Source organism: Abramis brama, assembly GCF_963993115.1.
Source record: "Abramis brama genome assembly, chromosome: 21".
Classification (NCBI taxonomy): domain Eukaryota; kingdom Metazoa; phylum Chordata; class Actinopteri; order Cypriniformes; family Leuciscidae; genus Abramis; species Abramis brama.
Genome location: NC_139983.1, coordinates 22,623,700 through 22,643,580, shown reverse-complemented (window position 1 = coordinate 22,643,580; position 19,881 = coordinate 22,623,700). Strand labels below are relative to the sequence as shown.

The 19,881-nt window shown below is 37.0% G+C and overlaps 2 protein-coding genes across 3 annotated transcripts; one reads left to right on the top strand and one right to left on the bottom strand.

The window, feature by feature from the left end:
• Positions 1 to 8,678: 8,678 nt before the first annotated feature.
• mis18bp1 (MIS18 binding protein 1) lies at positions 8,679 to 16,264 on the bottom strand. Of its 2 annotated transcripts, none has more exons than XM_084097403.1 (18): positions 16,188 to 16,264; positions 15,130 to 15,793; positions 14,923 to 15,018; positions 14,669 to 14,758; positions 14,017 to 14,294; positions 13,831 to 13,904; positions 13,463 to 13,584; positions 13,294 to 13,384; positions 13,087 to 13,199; positions 12,644 to 12,810; positions 12,442 to 12,517; positions 11,321 to 12,362; positions 11,018 to 11,187; positions 10,555 to 10,694; positions 10,256 to 10,398; positions 10,005 to 10,083; positions 9,855 to 9,906; positions 8,679 to 9,233 (listed from the first exon to the last, which is right to left on the bottom strand). In XM_084097403.1, the coding sequence occupies exons 2-18, from the start codon at positions 15,722 to 15,724 to the stop codon at positions 9,127 to 9,129; spliced, it is 3,435 nt and encodes a 1,144-aa protein (XP_083953529.1). In that variant the 5' UTR covers positions 15,725 to 15,793; positions 16,188 to 16,264; the 3' UTR covers positions 8,679 to 9,126. The 2 variants fall into 2 exon arrangements, with proteins under 2 accessions (XP_083953529.1, XP_083953528.1); XM_084097402.1 differs by having other exon boundaries at positions 8,679 to 9,236; positions 16,188 to 16,263.
• Positions 16,265 to 16,735: 471 nt separating this feature from the next.
• Positions 16,736 to 19,260, top strand: LOC311072404 (uncharacterized protein). The gene is made up of 4 exons (XM_084097401.1): positions 16,736 to 17,518; positions 17,587 to 17,793; positions 18,329 to 18,545; positions 18,662 to 19,260. Exons 1-4 carry the CDS (start codon positions 16,861 to 16,863, stop codon positions 18,864 to 18,866), a joined length of 1,287 nt encoding a protein of 428 aa, XP_083953527.1. The 5' UTR covers positions 16,736 to 16,860; the 3' UTR covers positions 18,867 to 19,260.
• Positions 19,261 to 19,881: the final 621 nt, after the last annotated feature.

The following is a 19,881-nucleotide window of genomic DNA, read 5'->3' as shown; positions in this document are numbered from 1 at the left end:
CCACGTTAAAGAGAACATGAACGTGACTAACCGCTAGAGGGACAAACACTACTGCCGTTATTCAAACCAGCTGCCTAAAACCTTCATTGCGGTCATCCTAGACTACATTTTTGGCTTTAATAGCTGCCTACCTAGAATATACTTAAACTGTGCACTATTATACCTGCCTACCTGCAGGGATGGGCAGTATTTCAGATACATGTATTTAAAATACGTATTTGAAATACAAAATACTATTTTGTATTTTAAAGCCTTTGGAAAAAATATAATGTAATTTGTATTTAAATACATTTAAGATGAGTATTTTTGTATTTTCAAAATACATAAAATACTTTTTGCCAGTCAACCTCTTTATCAGGGTATTGATTTTGTGCATCAACTAGTTCAGACATTCACTATAGCTCAGCACTGGATCAGCGATTTTTTTTTTTTTGGAATAAGGTGAGAATGTCATGATCAATTCTACTTGTTGATTAAAGTTAAAATAGTACATTATTCACTTCAGTTAACATGAAAGAATAAAAAGCACAGACAAGTGGAAAAATAGCGTTAGCCAATCAGTCTTGACCGGTTGTTTGACACTATATCATAGCGATGATATAGAGTTTGAATTGATGTAACTTTTTCTAAATTGTTTACATAAATAGGCCTATTTGTGGGGTAAGTAAATATCCGTGCAGCTTTTAGTGGGAAGGGATTATTGGAACGTTGGAGTGGAAAAACAAGCACTGATGAATCATAGCACAGAAACTGCTATGCATCAGTTTCTGTGCTATGATGCAAACACGTAGCCTGGCAAGCCAGACCTACATCAAGATGTTAGGTCTGGCAACTCACCATTGACAGAGCTCAGTCTGAGGGGCGGGATAAACGGCGTCTTTCAAATTCCCTCTGCACGCAATAGGACAGCGCTTCAACCAACCAGAGCGTTCTCCCAACAGCGGAGCTAGTTGATAGATTCAACTTTTGCCATATCTGGCCGGCAAAACAACGAACACATCTTCCTTTTTTTAAGAATGACTTAAGTGCCGTTCTTTGCTCTTTTCTCAAAGAAAAACTTAACTCCAAGTCCTCCAGAGTCGCGGACAAAGCCGATTCGAAAGACTGTTCTCCAGCCGCCGTCATTCTTTGTTTTCAAGTGGCAGGTAACCGTCGCAACTCTGTCATCATTATGTTAAGCCCACCCCGCCTACTCTATACACGACGTGATTGGCCTGACCCAATTTAGGTTTTTGCAGCTCGAAAGTCAATGGAGAGTTGCTAGACTGCCCTGGAAGCAAAATACATTTTGCTGCCGCTAGGGTGCGTCTAGATTTCTAGGCTAGCAAACACGCATCATAGCACAGAAACTGCGCTCGTTAAAATTACAAATGATTTACTTCTAGCTTCTGACCAAGGCTGTATCTCAATACTAGTTTTACTCGATCTTAGTGCTGCGTTCGATACTATAGATCACACGATACTCTTAGATCGACTACAAAACTACACTGGTGTTCATGGACAGGCATCAAGCTGGTTTAGATCGTATTTATCAGACCGCTACCATTTTGTCTGTTTAAATGGGGAAAAATCGAAGATAATGTCAGTAAACTATGGAGTGCCGCAGGGATCTGTGTTAGGCCCTCTATTATTCTCAATATATATGCTGCCACTTGGTAATATTATAAGAAAACATGGAATTAATTTCCACTGTTATGCTGATGACACTCAATTATATATTTCATCACGACCAGATGAAAACAATAAATTATCTAAATTGACAGAGTGTGTTAAAGATATAAAATACTGGATGACGTGTAATTTTCTGCTATTAAATTCAGATAAAACGGAGGTATTACTTATTGGTCAAAAAAACTGCCCACAAAACCTCTTACAATACAACTTTACTTTAGAAGGATGTCCTGTTACTTTATGCTCTACAGTAAAAGACCTGGGTGTTATATTAGACCGCAACTTGTCTTTCGAAAGTCATATTTCATATGTTACAAGAACAGCCTTTTTCCACCTTAGAAACATTGCTAAGCTACGTAACATGCTATCAGTTTCTGATGCAGAAAAGTTAGTTCATGCATTCATGACCTCGAGACTAGATTACTGTAATGCTTTATTAGCTGGTTGTCCTGCATCCTCAATAAACAAGCTACAGTTAGTACAAAATGCAGCTGCTAGAGTTCTTACTAGGTCAAGGAAATATGACCATATAACACCAATTCTATCATCTCTACATTGGTTACCTATAAAGTTCTGTATCAATTACAAAGTATTACTAATGACCTATAAAGCCCTAAATGGTTTAGCTCCTGGGTATTTAACGGAACTTCTAACGCCCTACAATCCATCGCGCTCTTTAAGATCACTAAATTCGAGGCTTCAGGTCATTCCTAGGATATCTAAGTCCACTAAAGGAGGGAGGGCATTTTCACATTTAGCTCCTAAACTGTGGAATGGCCTTCCTGATATTGTTCGAGGCTCAGACTCGCTGTCCCAGTTTAAAACTAGATTAAAGACGCATTTCTTTAGCCAAGCATTCACATAATACTTACCTTTTATATTACAGTTGAATCAGATTGAATGCATTATTGTTATGAACAGCAGCTACGCTAATTATTTCCCATCTGCTTTTCTGTTGTTATCTCGGGACGCTAGTCCCGAGGTAAACACAGATTGTCAGCTCCAGTTTGTATCCAGCCTCCCATGGAAACTACAGATGCCCCCACACCCGTGCAGAGACGACTCGAAGCCTGTGAAGAGACGACTCGACGCCTGTGAAGAGACGACTCGACGCTGGCGATATGTTTATGCCCAAAATTAATGTATGATTAACTAACTGTATTTTTCTATGTACATTTCTGAAATGCACTTTCTGTAAAGCTGCTTTGAAACAATATGTATTGTGAAAAGCGCTATACAAATAAATTTGAATTGAATTGAATGAATGATACACCACAAAAATCTTCAGCTTTTAGTTTTATTGTACATAAAAAATAATAATAAAAAAGGGGTAAATAGTGTCAAATGAATCTAAATTAATTCTAATTTTAAACTGTATACACTTTCTAATTTTAATAAACTTATAGAAACATAAACTTTACATAAAATAAACATAAAATTACTTAAAGAGGTCATATAATGGTACATGCACTTTTACAAGTTGATTGTACTGAAATGTGTGTTGGCAGTGCCTGTACACAACCATCATACAATGATAAAAATCCATCCAGTGTTTTTTTTTTTAAATCTTCTTATGTTTTCCCCTCTCTCAAATCAAGCCGGTCGATTTTGTGATGTCACAAAATCGACGCCCCTCCCACGATTGTTGATTGACAGCAGCGTTGACAGCGTCAATCATAGTCTGCGCGGACCAGCGCGGTCATTGTTGATACGCTGGAGCACTGTCTATGAGCAGAATGGCGTCTAAGCGATTGTGGTGTTCTGTTCTTGGGTGTAATAAGGAACACAGCAGTCATTTTGATGTTCCTAAATCTGAACCGCTGAAGACGCAGTGGCTGAGTTTTGTTTTCAAAGGGAATATTCCCCACGATCAACGTCAATGCTTTCATGTTTGCGCGAATCATTTCACACACCAGACTGCTTTACAAACAAGGTCATTATAAAGCTGGTTTTGCTAAGAAGCTGCTCCTGAAAAAAGGATCGGTACCAACTATTCGTGTTCCTGCTGCACCTCCAGAAGAACTGAAGTGAGTGTAATGTTTTATTAACCTTTATATTAATATTTATATTAATCTTTGCAAATCGCTTGCTGCACGCTTCACGATGAATGCGGCTGTTTACACTCAGGGTACATTACGGCATGTTTTCTATGTACGATGTTCTCAATATAATTAATAATCCCACGTTTATAATGAACAACACGTTATGGTTATTGTGTTATTAAAACTGTGTACGCAGTACGCACAGAACAGAGGGGCGGGGTGAGCAAAGCTCATTATCATTTAAAGACGCATGCACTTAAATGGTGTGTTGAAAACAGAGCTGTTTTTGACCAGGTAAAATTAGTGTTTTCTTACAATACTAATGAGAATTTTTAATTAAAGTATATTACAAACTTTTAATTTAGACCCTAAAGAATCATATTAGCTTGTACAAAAATGCCATTATATGACCCCTTTAAAAAGCATTGGACTACCTGCAAAAAACAAAACAAAAATACTCAAAAGAGTTTGAAATTCAGTTTATGCTGTGGAATCAAAACTGATATTGAGAATTTTGAAACCATGATACTGTTACTGTGAAGTAAAATTGAGATTTTGGTCATATCGTCCATATTCTTTGCTAGATAGCAGAAAAGGTTCCCACAGTTTTAAATACAGTATGAATTTTTTAATAGTGTTCACCACAAGTAATAGACTACATTGTAACCAGAAATAAGTATATAAATGGCTGCTATTTTGCATGCGTTTATTTGTAATTGCCAGAAAGAAAGAAAGAAAGAAAGAAAGAAAGAAAGAAAGAAAGAGAGGGCAGAGATGAGGTTAGGAATGAAAAGTCAGTAGGCCTATGTAGTTTCTTCATTCACTGTGACCTATACCTGCACTGGATGGCCAATTTCACATGTATTTTGTGTATTTTCAAAATACAAAATACTGTATTTGTATTTAAATAAATTTTTTCACACAGTATTTTGTATTTGTATTTAAATAAATTTTTTCACACAGTATTTTGTATTTGTATTTTAAATACATTTCCATGTATTTATGCCCATCTCTGCCTACCTGTACAGTTTGTATGCATTATACACAATACCTGTTTAGCATTTTGGCCATATAGCTGCCCGCCTACCAACACAGCATTTATGGACATTACAGTAGGCTATAGCTACCTATAAAAACTTGCGATACATTCACTTTGTATGCAAGATTTGCTGATTACAAGAGGTCATTTACATGGAGACCTTAAGTACAGTAGCATGAACAGTTAACAGCTTTTTTACATTTATTCTACAGGTCAGAGAGCGGGTGGTATAAGATTATGTAAACCTTTTTGGTGCGAGGAAAATTAAATTGAAATAAGTGTAACTTACTTCAAGGAGAAGGAGAAAAAAAAACTATTAATGAGTTGATTGTCAATATCCTTTTACATAGCATTTCTAAAGCAGCAGTAGCAGGGACGTGCAGAGAGTTCCTCAGGGGCAGGGGCTCAAATGTAAAAAAGGGGCATATATATACAGTATACAGTGAGGAAAATAAGTATTTGAACACCCTGCTATTTTGCAAGTTCTCCCACTTGGAAATCATGGAGGGGTCTGAAATTGTCATCACAGGTGCATGTCCACTGTGAGAGACATAATCTAAAAAAAAAAATCCAGAAATCACAATATATGATTTTTTAACTATTTATTTGTATGATACAGCTGCAAATAAGTATTTGAACACCTGTCTATCAGCTAGAATTCTGACCCTCAAAGACCTGTTAGTCTGCCTTTAAAATGTCCACCTCCACTCCATTTATTATCCTAAATTAGATGCACCTGTTTGAGGTCGTTAGCTGCATAAAGACACCTGTCCACCCCATACAATCAGTAAGAATCCAACTACTAACATGGCCAAGACCAAAGAGCTGTCCAAAGACACTAGAGACAAAATTGTACACCTCCACAAGGCTGGAAAGGGCTACGGGGAAATTGCCAAGCAGCTTGAAAAAAGGTCCACTGTTGGAGCAATCATTAGAAAATGGAAGAAGCTAAACATGACTGTCAATCTCCCTCGGACTGGGGCTCCATGCAAGATCTCACCTCGTGGGGTCTCAATGATCCTAAGAAAGGTGAGAAATCAGCCCAGAACTACACGGGAGGAGCTGGTCAATGACCTGAAAAGAGCTGGGACCACCGTTTCCAAGGTTACTGTTGGTAATACACTAAGACGTCATGGTTTGAAATCATGCATGGCACGGAAGGTTCCCCTGCTTAAACCAGCACATGTCAAGGCCCGTCTTAAGTTTGCCAATGACCATTTGGATGATCCAGAGGAGTAATAGGAGAAAGTCATGTGGTCAGATGAGACCAAAATAGAACTTTTTGGTCATAATTCCACTAAACGTGTTTGGAGGAAGAAGAATGATGAGTACCATCCCAAGAACACCATCCCTACTGTGAAGCATGGGGGTGGTAGCATCATGCTTTGGGGGTGTTTTTCTGCACATGGGACAGGGCGACTGCACTGTATTAAGGAGAGGATGACTGGGGCCATGTATTGCGAGATTTTGGGGAACAACCTCCTTCCCTCAGTTAGAGCATTGAAGATGGGTCGAGGCTGGGTCTTCCAACATGACAATGACCCGAAGCACACAGCCAGGATAACCAAGGAGTGGCTCAGTAAGAAGCATATCAAGGTTCTGGCGTGGCCTAGCCAGTCTCCAGACCTAAACCCAATAGAGAATCTTTGGAGGGAGCTCAAACTCCGTGTTTCTCAGTGACAGCCCAGAAACCTGACTGATCTAGAGAAGATCTGTGTGGAGGAGTGGGCCAAAATCCCTCCTGCAGTGTGTGCAAACCTGGTGAAAAACTACAGGAAACGTTTGACCTCTGTAATTGCAAACAAAGGCTACTGTACCAAATATTAACAATGATTTTCTCAGGTGTTCAAATACTTATTTGCAGCTGTATCATACAAATAAATAGTTAAAAAATCATATATTGTGATTTCTGGATTTTTTAGATTATGTCTCTCACAGTGGACATGCACCTACGATGACAATTTCAGACCCGTCCATGATTTCTAAGTGGGAGAACTTGCAAAATAGCAGGGTGTTCAAATACTTATTTTCCTCACTGTATATATATATATATATATATATATATATATATATATATATATATATATACATATATACATATACAGTGAGGAAAATAAGTATTATATATATATATATATATATATATATATATATATATATATATATATATATATATATATATATATATATTTATTACCGGCCAAAAGTTTGGACACTACTATTTTTGAAAGAAGCCCTTTATGCTCATCAAGGCTTCATTTATTTGATCTAAAATACAGAAAAAAAAAAAAAAAGTAATATTGTGAAATATTACTACAATTTGGAATAGTTTTCTATTATAATATACTTCTTTGATACTTTTTTCAGGTTTCGTTGTTAAAGAACAATTTATTTAAAATAGAAATATTTTGTACCACTACCGTTCAAAAGTTTGGGGTCAGTAATATTCTTTCTTTCTGTTTTTTTTTAAAGAACTTAATAGGTTACTTTTATTCAGCAAGGATGTGCTAAATTGACCAAAAGCGACAGTAAACGACTTATAAAAGAATTTCTATTTTAATTAATACCGTTCTTTTTAACTTTTTATTCATCAATTCATCGATTTAACGAGAATTTATTGATAATAAATCAGCATATTAGAATGATTTCTGAAAAATCATGAGACACTGAAGACTGAGTTATGGCTGTTGAAAATCCATATGCATCACAGAAATAAACGATATGTTTAAAGTATATTAAAATAGAAAACCATTATTTTAAATTGTAATAATATTTTTCTGTATTTTTGATCAAATAAATGCAGGCTTGATGCGCATAAGAGACTTCTTTTTAAAAAAACATAAAAATAGTAAAGTGTCCAAATTTTTGACCAGTAGTAGGTTACTGTACTATTATACTATTGCTGCATAAATATCAAAAATGTTGGAAGTCCTTTCACGTCACCATTTCGCATCGCCTGTTGTTGTCCGCCTACACTTCACATAATAGGCCTGGCCGCCTGGGCTTTATTTCACAAACTATGATAGTTTGATCAAACGGTAAACGGTGTATCAATATACATAGTAGACCAAATAAAGTGACTTTAATACTACTTACCATTAATGCGACTTTTGGTGCTGGTTTTGTGCAGTGCTAGCATCCATGATTTTTGACCAATGAAATTTGAACTTCTTGTGCCAGATAACGATTGGTCGGTATATTATACATGACAAACGGGCTTCAATGAATTATGTAATATTTTAAAATATGTGATATGTGGATTTTTAATTGAATCGACAAACTACCTTTTATTATTGAAAAAAAAAAAAAGTTAAAAAATTGTTTAAGTTTATTCCTTCCTGCCGTCGAGCCATATACTCACTGAAATAACTATATTTGGCTCGAGAGCATCGGTTCCCGAGTAGACTGTGGAATACTTACGATTACACTAGTGCATTTTCATTTTAAAACGCATAACTTTTGCTAAGGTTACGTCTGCCGTCCACACACACTACTCCGGAGTTTAGACCCGAAGCAAGAAGACACACGCAACTTGACGCAACGCGTTGTGACAACGACACCGACCTCAGACCTATTTTTTAGTCTATGCCTCAGGCTGACAGAAACGTAAAAATAAACGTGAATTTAGGCTACTTTAGTTTTGTACACATTGTCATATTAATTATAATCAAATGCATTTTGTTTTATTGACCACAATATTATCATTGATATTTGTTTGAGAAGGACACTTTTGATTAATTTTGAAAAAGGGCAGGGGCTAAACCAAAAGACCAATAAAAGGATTTGCCCAAAAATGTAGCCTATAAAGACAGGAAGGAACAAGATAAAGAAAAAAGACAAGAGACACAGCTGAGACTTCACTGCTAGCCCAACATTTCTGCCCTTTCCCCCCAAAGAATACTTATGTAAAACTTGTGAACAAAAAATAAATTGTAACCGTTTTATTAGTTTATATTTATTTACAATACAATACGATCAAATAAAATCATTTAAAATGTTGCATTTTCAGTGAGGAATAATTAGAACTTTTTTCTTTTGCACTTCTTTATACTGAGTTGTTTAACTTCTTTAATTAGAATTTGATTGTATAACACCCACAGATGATGAACTCCAAATTAAAAATATACAATCCATTGATAAACTCTGAACTGGCCAAAAACAAAGCACTTCTCTTTTTCTTTAAAAAAAAAATTGTTTTGTAAGCTATGAAGAGCTAGCAAACATGAGCCTTGGTGTCTGCCAAAGCAAAACGCACTTAAAAAACATCCGGATGCCAAATAGAAGATAAAACATTGTAAAATAATGTGATTAACAGCATTGAAACTAGCTGATTTAAGATGATTTTTTACAAATGCTAAACAATGATATTGAAACTCAGCAGTATTCCATAAAATAATCATCCTCCTCATCACTGTCATCAGCTCTGGATGGGTTATCCTTTTCTGAGAGCATATTCCACACCACAAAGTCATCATCTTCAGCTGCTGAAAACATGGGGGATGAATGGAAAAAAACAACATGGATAAACAACATAGTATATTTTTCAACTCAATGCTCTGTATCCGACCATGTTCAGATTGCAAGTCTTAAACCGACACGCAACGATAACATCAAAACCGGTTGACGGAATAGAAATGTCGGAAGTATTCATATGGTAGTTTAAACGGTTTGTCCAAAGATTTCAGCTGTGACTACAGCATGAGATGATAGATTTGATTGATAGATAGATAGACCACCACAACGTAAGCATACCTACATGTGACAAGGCTTTCAAAACAGAAACAAGAAAAATGGAGGTGCATCATCTCGCTCTCTAAATAAGCGTCCTGTCGAGTCGCGGTGCAGAATTCCTCCGCCACACAAGTTCTGCACAGTGACTCGAAAGGGCGCTTCAATTTGGAGAGTGAGACTATGTCATTGCCAAAGCAACCCAGCCATGCAGATAGGTTGGTTATGTTTGGACACACAAATCTTATTTGATCACTCGGAATTAACAGTGCAGATAGTGTGCCTGAAAAGATCTGATTTGAGAACAAATCTATTTTACCTGCAATCTGAACAAAGCCATAGAGTTACCATTACCAAAAATGTAATGTGCATACCAACACATCTCTTTAGGGTCTTCTTGACTGCTGGAGTTGGTGTAAGCTTGTCCTACACAAGAACAATATTGCATCACCATCATACTGATTGAAAAAAAGGAACACTTATGGGAACAAAGTTAAAAACAAGCAGGATTTTAATATTGTTACCATTGGTGCAGCCTTTTTGCCCCGTTTCTGTCCTTTTTGTTTCTTCTGAAGATGAAAAATGTACTTGTCCATGTTATTCCTAAGATAAAACAAAGAATTTAACTGATTTATACAAAGATGCAAATTAGACATCTGCTATTTGAATATTTCCATTTTCAAATGAGGCAATAAGCCTGATGAGTACACTCAGCATCCGCCCACGAAATACTCCAAAAGCATAAAAAGCTTTGTCAGTAGAGATAAAAACGTACTTATTGATGGATCCCAGCATTCCTGGGCTAATATGCAGACACTGAGGGGTTTTAGCAGTAGTAGAGTTGCTAGAACTTGGCGTCTGAGGGTTCTGGAGCTGGCTGAAATCCTCATCATCTCCATTTGCAGAAAATACAGGCAACTACAGAAGACAAAGGTCAAGTTAGTTGTTTTTTTTTTACAGTATCTGTATTTTTTAAACAATATATCTGATTTAGGCTTTATCAGGTCTCCGTGTGCAATTTTTATGAAATCTAGTTCAGTGTATGTGGATCTAAATCAACCAACATAAAAGCACCTTGATTTGTTTATTGTGCATTGGTGAGCTGGTAAACACATCATCATGGTCATCTTTAGGCATGTGGTCCAAGAAATGCCTCATCTGCTGTCTCCTTTTAAGAGTTCCAGCTTTAGCAGTTATTTCAACTACTTCCTTTCCTGTGAGCAAAACATAAGCTCAGGCATTTTCAATTGTATGGATTTACAAACAAAAAAATTCCATAATCTGTAAAAACTGTCATACTCAACTCATCAAGCTATACTGTAAAGCAGGGTTCACCAATCTCTGTCCTGGAGGGCCGCTGTCCTGCAGAGTTTAGCTCCAACCCCAATTAAACACACCTGAACCAGCTAATCAAGGTCTCACTAGGCATACTAGAAACTTTCAAACAGGTGTGTTGGAGATGGTTGGAGCTAAACTCTGCAGGACAGCGGCCCTCCAGGACCGAAATTGGTGAACCCTGCTGTAAAGGATAGGTTACCTGGTTCCTCAGTTGGTGCTGGTTTCTTTGATGTTTTTTTACTGGGTCTTTTGTTGGTCTTCTGATGGGCATTATACTGTTCCTGACACTCTTCAGCCGAACGAGTTCCAACAACATATGCAACGTTTGCCCAGTATCCGCTCTTATGCTTGGGTAATGAGTTGACAGCCCTTTCCAAAGAGATACACAGTGAAATCATTTCTAAATTGCATCCAATTAAATTATGTGAATTTGTTAAATAATGGCCAGAAAACATTTCATATCAAAAACAATTTTAGGTTGGCTTTCAAGATAAAAGCTTACTCGTGTAGTTTTTGTAGTTCTTCTTCAGTCCATTTTCCATCCAATAGCTCATCTTGTTCATTCGTATTGCCTTTTTCTGTTTGTGGCTTTTTGCTTTTAGTGTTTGCTTTTCCCGTTTCAGATTTCTTTGATCTTCTGTTATTTGAAACAGCACGTTGAACACTTTCCTCATCCTCAGAGTACTCAGAATATATGTCCTCTGAGGAAACCAGGTGTCCAGTAATTTTAAGTTCAGATTTACCTTTCCTTTGTCTTGTCCTCTTCAACAATAACGTGGCCTTTTTGTCGTGTTGTCGTCTATCTTCATCATCATCTGTGGGAAAATCAATAGAATCTCCTGGCAAAACATCATCTGAATTTCTCAGCGAGACCTTTCTTGGTCTACGTGAACCTTGTTCATTTTGTTCCTTATAACTGGTAGAGTCTTGCGGCACAGAGGGCTCAATCTTATGAGGTTTTGTTAGCTGTTTGCAGTCTGTGGACCGTTTTCCTCTTTGTCTTTTTGGAAGGTCTGGAGATGCAAATGAGCTGTTTGAGTCAGTAGAGTATTGGGCTCTGGAGCTTAGGCGAGAGCTTCGGCGCAAGGAACTGTTATCGCGTGGCATGGAGTGCGGTTCATCTTTAATTTGTTTTTGGGAAGGCTTTCTGTTGTGGTTTGTCTTCGAATCACTCTCAATGCCAGTTTCCTGTTCATCATATGACATTCCTCCATCTCCAAATGAGAAATTAGCATTCACTGCATCAAGTTTTGTGTACTCTGTTATTTCTTCTCCAGAACCCACAGTGGCTTCCTCTCCTCCAAACTGTTGTTTTCTCAGAGAGGCTCTTTGAGGTCGACTAGCTGTTTGTTTCACCGCATGACCCGAATTTGAGCTGGGGGCCACAACCGGGGGTCCTTTCTGAGCTCTTGTAGGTTTATTCAGTGAAGTGCTCTCTATTTGATTGCTTTGAGAAGGGGCATTCCTTTGGGGCTTGGAATGCTGTTTGATCCTCCTCGTTGGCACTGACAGGTCATCTTCACTGCTAGATGTGTTACGTTTCCCTTTTGTAAAACAAATGTGAGAATTTGCGATAAAAAAGCAAATGCACTTTATAAATACAAGCGTGTTATCAATACACACCTCTTCCCCGAGTTTCAGGCCTAATTGATTGTTCCTCTGTGATTTGTGATGTTGCCAGAGTTACTGGCTTCTTTGGCTGGAAAGAAAAATAACATAATATTTAAGAAATGGCCCACTTGCACCATAACAATATATAAAGTCCCTGTGAATGTCACTAGAGATCAAAAGACATTGACACTGCTAAATAAAATGATAAGAGTACCGTGGACAGCAGTGAGGTAGAATAGTCTTCGTGGATAGTGACATTCATGTCAGAGTCCATAACAATCCTCCCTCCTTTCCAGTATTCCAATGGCGGTTTGATGAGTCGTCCACTGCGAGAAACTTTTGCACTGTCCGGCTGAATGCTGTCAGTGGGCGTGATGGGAGCTGAATAACACAAAAAATTGTGCGACCTTTACAAACCAATGACGATGGCCAGAGTTTAAACTAAATTATTTGAATTGGGATTACAAACATTCTTGATCCAGACGCTAATAAAATATAAACGCAGCTAGATATTAAATGAATCAATTATTTTTCAGATTGATTTGTGAACCCATTTTACCTGATTCTTCAAAAAGAAGTCACTCAAAAGAACAATACGCACTCACATTAGACATCACTATACAGGCCATTCTTTGCTCATATATATGATATACTCACAGGTTGTAAGGCCTTGAATCTTGGGATGTTTGGATGTTAAGTTTTTAGAAGCCTGTTGATTTCTTGCTTTGGGAGGTTTTGCACTGCTGTCATCCTTCTGACCTTTCTGTGATCTAAATCAAAATTAGGTAAAATCGTTTAATGTAATGTATGGTATCTTTTTTGTTATTTGATGATACATAACGTAATAGAGTTGAGGCAACATACCCCATATGACCACTCAAAAACTGATCCAGGTACTCTTTCCACATATTTGGAAACCCAAACAGAAATTTCTTCAAAAACCATGATGGAAATGCTGTAATGGTAAAAACAAAAATGTTAAATGAAGTAAACACAAAGTAAGGCAATCTCATTTAAAAATCATTTTTCTTACATGAATTGGGATGTTTGGCCATTTTCCCAATGAGCACATAGGTTCTGCCAGATGAGGTCTTGAGCACATTACTCGAGACTCTTTCAATGATTAAACTGCTGTGCCAAGGTATCATAGTGTCTCTGTATTTATCAAACAAACCACATTAGAGCTACATGATATCTGAAATCATTCAGCTAATCTTTGCAATGCGTTTGTAAAGTAAACATTTTTGTGTATTAAAGAAAAGTATAATGCTGTAGTATAATAAAATTTACACTCATGCATAATGTAGCACACAGACGATATGACAAGTAATCAAGATTTACCAAAAGCACAATCAAACAAAACGAATAAGGAAAAAAATAAGTAAAAAGCAAATATCTTACACGCGAATACCATCAACCACAAGGTCTTTGTTGAGCAGTTTCAAAACCCATTCTCTTAAATGAATCCCCCTCACCTAAAAGACAAGTGCAATGTCACCAGTACAAAATATAAAACATTTTTTTGCATTTCATTTACTCAATAATCTTAAAACTCACTAAGAAACAATGATAATTTCCTTAACTTACATTGGTTCCTTCATCCAGTGCTATGGCTGCTTGTCTAGCTTGTTGTTTTGACTGAAACACAGACACTTGCTTTCGTGGGATCAAGACGCGAGGAGAAAGCTGCAGGAGAGGATCTTCCAGAAGATTATGAGAGGGCTGAGGGAGTCCAGGGACAACTTCTGTGCACTCCGACTGATCAAATGGACCAGTTTCAGGACTACTGGACATGTCATTTTGGAGGTCTTCCTCGTTGTCTTTTTCTACACAAATGCTCTTCTCACGAAATACAACACAACCGCCTGCAATCAAATTTCAGAGCAAATCTATTATGATCAGTGTCATATTGCTCTTTGCATGAGTTACTTTTGCATTCTTAATCAGATTACAGTAGGTCTATGTCTATAACCCAGTGTTCTGTAAAAATCTGAATCAGATCTATTATCAAGTAGGTTTACACACACAAGAAATTTGTCTTGATGAAAGGAGATGCTTCCAGTGCACAAAAAATAACAACAACGAAAAATAAAGATTAATAAACACACTCACAATTGGTCACTGGTCAAGCTTTATATCATTTTATGTTTATGAAAAAGGAGATTCATATCCAAACACATACATCATTCTAAACTACTGTAGTTTTATGAGTAATGCAGGATAAAATGAAACATTATACCTCTATTTCCACTTAGATAATTGATGGGTTTCTGCTGAAGCTGGGCTAATGTCTCATCAGGAACCACCTTGTCCAACAGCACACAAGGCTCTTGAGTAAACAAACAAAACAGATTTTATAAATTGAGTCCCAGTGAATGCAACTGTGCTGAAAAGCATTAAAAAAAAAAAAAAAATTATATATATATATATATATATATATACACATACATACATACATACATATACACACACACACGTATATAAAAATCATACGTCTGTTTCTGTTCAGATTCTCTGGCATTTGCTTAAGCCTTGCTTTCATCTCTGAGAACATCTCCCGAGGCATCTTCTCCAGTAAAACACATGGCTCTAGACACACAAATAATAATAATAAAACATTTTTTTTTAAAGAATTCAATTACAGCAATATGTACGACATCTGAAAAAAAATAAAAAAATGAAAAAAAAGATACAACTAACCAATAAATGACCGTGACTCAGCAATAAAAGTATCATTTTTTCTTCCAGGAACTTTATGAACATTGATGGAATGACTTTCCTGTGGCAAGTCCATTTCTCCAGCCTGTGCATCTCCTCTTGGCGACTGTGGAGGTGAGAGGGCTAACACATATGTCTCCTGGTTGGCGTTACTCTTTTGTGAGTACTGGATGACAGGGTTCGAAGGCATATCACCACAGATCTCCTGGTTTCTTACATGATCAGAGGCTGCCCCATGCCCAACAGAATTTTGTCTCCGAACTTTTGCTTTCATTCTCGCAAAAATCTTTGCTGGCGTCTCAGTGCACCTCTTCAGCATCAGGTTAGTTTTGTCTTGAGGGTTTAAAACCTCTGCCGTGGCATTGATACTGCTGAGCTCGCAGGGGATATTTGGGCTGTTTTCTTCAGCACTCTGTGCAGTGGAGTTCATCACCAACACATCTCTGTTTGAATTCTTTCTGCCTGAACCAGCGGCCCAATTGTGAGCAGTTTTAGGTATGGTTTTGACAGGTGTGATCATGTCACCAGGCTTAGGGACTTCAGGAGGTATGAAATAGTCTTGCAGTTGATGATACATTGTTGAGTAAGAGGAAAGATAGTCTAACTGTTTACATACCCGTTGTGGTCCATGTTTTCAGCAAAAATCCTATAAGATGCAAAGAAAATTAAATTAGCAACAAAAAACAAAACAAAAAAAATCCAACTCCAGTGTCTATCAAATTGGACACTTCCATGAAGAATTAGTAACATATCTTTAATATGACACGCAACATCAGTTATAAAATAACATTAAAAGTTAATAAACATCTTAATGGAATTATACTATAAACACTTCTCTAAACCCAACGATTTTCATTGGCTGTAAGTTACAATACTAAAGCTAGAACGAAAACAAAAAACCGTGCACACTTATCAGTCGACAAAATATGCAAAACGATCGCTTACATATCAGTGAGCGAAATAAATATCTAACTTAATATATAGTTGAGTGAATAACATTATGGACTCCCTTTAGAAGTTACAACCACAAAAACACTCACCATAAAAACTAATTTGAATTTTCCCGGATAAGCGCGGCTAACGTCTCGCGTCGCGCAGGCACTGCGTCACTTCCGCTAATGCTGCTAGGAAGTGAGTGATTCATTTAAGCGAGTCGGTTCTTTCAAAGAGTTAGTTTTAAAAAAAAAATGGTCAAAAACAGTTATGTGATTATTTTACCTCAAAACGCATGGCATTGCATCTTGCTGTTCATTACGTTTTCAGATTAAGACTGATTAATTATGGCTTTTATTGTAATGTTTACCAGTTAAGTTTGAGCCATCCGGCTTATAAAACAAAATCAATGAACCTACATAAATTGCATTAGAATTAAACCGTATTACAATTAAAATGGATGGCTTTTTTTATTTAAAGACCATAATGTAGCCTAACAAAATGTAACAGTGAGTGTAATGCCAAAAAGGCTTAAGATGTCAGACATAGGGTGTCACATTATACACTTTTTGAATTTATTTTAACCAATTTTGAAAATACGGACACCTTCCGGAGTCGTTTTTGTGACTGGTTTTGTGAACCGGTTCAATTGATTAATCAAAAAGATCCGACTCAAAATAACTACGCATTATGAACCACGTGTCGGAGTGAAAACAAAATGATTCGTGTATAAGAATGAACATTTAGGAAATACATGCGAGGATAACGTTAAAGGAGACGATGTCCGCTTTTCACCTAACGGATGAGATCTGGATCCACGTTTTTGGATTTCTCTCTGTTCGTGACAAATTGAGTGTTCGTTTAAGCTGCACGAGCTTTAAAAGACTGGTCGACTATTGGACCTTATGGAAAGGCAGCGTTGTTGTCCTCAAAAAGTTCGAACTCTACGACTCACATTTTTGGAAAACTCTGCGCCAAAGAAAAATCAAGTCCATTGTTGTTCAAAAGGCAAATGCAAAAGGATTGCGACATATTGTGACTGAGCTTCCGTGGATCAGTTCCGTGACTCTGGCTCAGTGCAGTGATGGCAAAGCTCTGGCAGAGTTGGGTGCTTTAAAACACCTCGAAAAGCTTGTCATCCGTCAATGTTGCTGTCGGAGTCTGACCAGCTCACTTTTATCTTTGAGACAACTGACTCATCTCTGCTTGTGTGAGGTCCAGAAAGCTTCAGTATCGGAGATAAGTGCTGCTACTTCGCAACTTGTCAACCTTACTTCACTACACTACCATGAAGATAAAAATCCTATCTTTAAACCTGTCCTTCATGGCATGTTGAGGCGTCTGCCCAAATTGAAACACTTTTCCTTGAGATTGGGACCAAAGTATGGGATTCTTCCTGATGATTATTTTTGTCCAACTAAAGCATGTGAGCGTCCTGGTATGTATGCTTCATAAAGAAAACAAAATGAAGGAAGGAGTATATTTTCACACTTGTGTTTCATACAGGAGTTAGTCCGGATTCAGAGTTCGGGCTGAGCAGTCTGGAGCTACTGAACTGTTATGACCCCTGCCTCTCCCCTGTTGCCTTTGACGCCCTGTCCTCCCTTACTAAACTGACGGTGCATTATAAACAATGGTGTGATGATCCAACCCTTTGCCGTCTCACAAAATGGTTGCAAGGGCTTCGTGTACTCTCAGAACTCAAAATTTCTTGTAAGTATGAAATAATGCATAAACACGGCTTATATATCTTCCATTTTTACCTCGCAGATTCGATAGAAAATGGGCTTCAACCGGAAGTTACAAATGAGACTTGTAAAATAATCTAACGATTAAAATGCAAGCAGAAACTTGCAGCATATTGCTTACTTGACAGAAAACTACAAAGTTAATTACAGACAAGTTTTCATTTTCATTGGCACCCATAGGTTCATGAACAAAAATATAATAATAATGATTTGTATTAATAATAATTCTTGCTATTATTATTATTAGTAGTAGTAATAAATGTAGTTATAATTTATTTCAATATATTTTACTAATAATAATTATTACATTTTTATTATTATTTTATATTGATTTGAATCTATTGACAGCCCTAGTTTGTGTTTCAGAAAATGTGGATCATTAAACAAGTATGTTAGGGAAGAACATAAGAGTAACAATTCAGCACTTGATTTTGATTTTGCAGTTTGATTATACAATAAATCCCTCTACATTTTTGCTCTTTCTTTTGTATTTTTTTTAGTAGGATACCCGCTCGGACTCTATGCTAAATCAATACCCAGGACTGTGCGGCATTTGTCTCTCATGGGAGTGAAGGCAGATTTGAAGGTAGTCAGGATCATGGCAGAGCAGGTGCCAGATCTCCTTCACCTCCACTTGGACTTGTGTTGTCACGACATCTGTAATATAATCAAAGAAATTCCTCAGATGTTTCCAAAGCTGGAGATCCTAAAAGTGAGGTGAGAATTCTTAGTATAATAATCAAACTATATAATGTCAGAATAAGTAAACATGCTGCTTTTTATTCATATCTGACCTCGGTTAACTTTCATTCTAAATATCTTCTCTCTTTCAGACACCAGAATGTTCCAGCATCAGTGTTTCTTCAGCTTCAGCATCTGCCTCGACTTCAGCAGTTAGTGATTTTGGATGCACCCCAAGGTCCCAGTCCTACTGTCCAAGATCTGAAACAAAAACTTGATGACCAAACGAACAATAAAATCCATGTGCTTCATTCCAATTCAAAGGACCAAACCACTTGTTCTTGTGGTTTTAATTGATGCACTTCATTGTTTCTTATGTGCAACTTGTGTATTTGATGCATTTGATGATTTCAGACATATACAGATACTCGTGCCTTTCACACAGTTGTTTTTGTAATATAGAGGAACATGTATGTGGAAGATGGAAAATGGACATAAATTGTAAATAGTGGATTAGTGGACATTTTTTACATTTGTTACATTGTCAATGACATTGTATGCCATCAGCATTCACTTGATTCTTTACAAGTGGAATGTATTTAGAAAATGGTATAATCTCTCATAGTCTCTTTGTAAATCGTCTCAAATAAAGTAATGAAAGGAAATAAAGACTACAGTAAGAAGTCTTGTTTTCAATCCTTAACATCCAAACCCCTCCACTAGGTGGCAATCCATTCACATTTGAGTATTTAAAAAAAAGAAAATATCCCCCCCCCCCCCCCCCCCCCCCCCCCCCTTCATCTTTCCAGTTAAAACACAAAGTATATAACAAATATGTGCAAGTTATTTTTTTATTTTTTTACAAGTAGATATACCAAATATTTTAACTTTGGAACTACAAATAAGTTTATTATTAAATTATTTATGCAGGCTATTATACAGACTGCCTCAAATACATTTAAAATGAAAGCTTTTATTTATTAGGAGCCAGGCACCTATTGTAATTGTTGGCATTCCTATTATTATTATTCTTTTTCGATTTCTTCTTCCACTCTGGAAGTCTATGGCTGCCCATAGAACCGCTTGCAGGAAAGTTATGAAATTTGGTACACAGATAGAAGACAGTCTGAACTGTCACCATAACGAATTTGGAGTCTCTAACTCAATCCCTCTAGCGCCACCAACTGTCCAAAGTTGCAGTCACGTTTATGCTAATAACTTTTGAACCGTAAGGGATAGAAACAAAATAATTGCCCACTACTGGCGGAAACTGCGGCGGGCTGAATTGGAATGTCCTAAGCCCTTGATCACTTGGAATCAGCTGTGGAGTTTATTTATTATTTACATTTTTTCCCTTTAAGAATGTGTTTAA

Bases quoted from the DNA above. Each gene is read 5' to 3' on its own strand.
- LOC311072404 (XM_084097401.1), top strand. From the start codon at position 16,861: ATGTCCGCTTTTCACCTAACGGATGAGATCTGGATCCACGTTTTTGGA. The intron at 17,519-17,586 runs GTATGTATGCTT...TGTTTCATACAG, and splicing joins TAAAGCATGTGAGCGTCCTG to GAGTTAGTCCGGATTCAGAG. The intron at 18,546-18,661 runs GTGAGAATTCTT...TCTCTCTTTCAG, and splicing joins CTGGAGATCCTAAAAGTGAG to ACACCAGAATGTTCCAGCAT.
- mis18bp1 (XM_084097402.1), bottom strand. From the start codon at position 15,724: ATGTATCATCAACTGCAAGACTATTTCATACCTCCTGAAGTCCCTAAG. The intron at 10,084-10,255 runs GTACGTTTTTAT...GTTTTATCTTAG, and splicing joins ATGCTGGGATCCATCAATAA to GAATAACATGGACAAGTACA. The intron at 9,907-10,004 runs GTAACAATATTA...GTTCTTGTGTAG, and splicing joins GCAAAAAGGCTGCACCAATG to GACAAGCTTACACCAACTCC.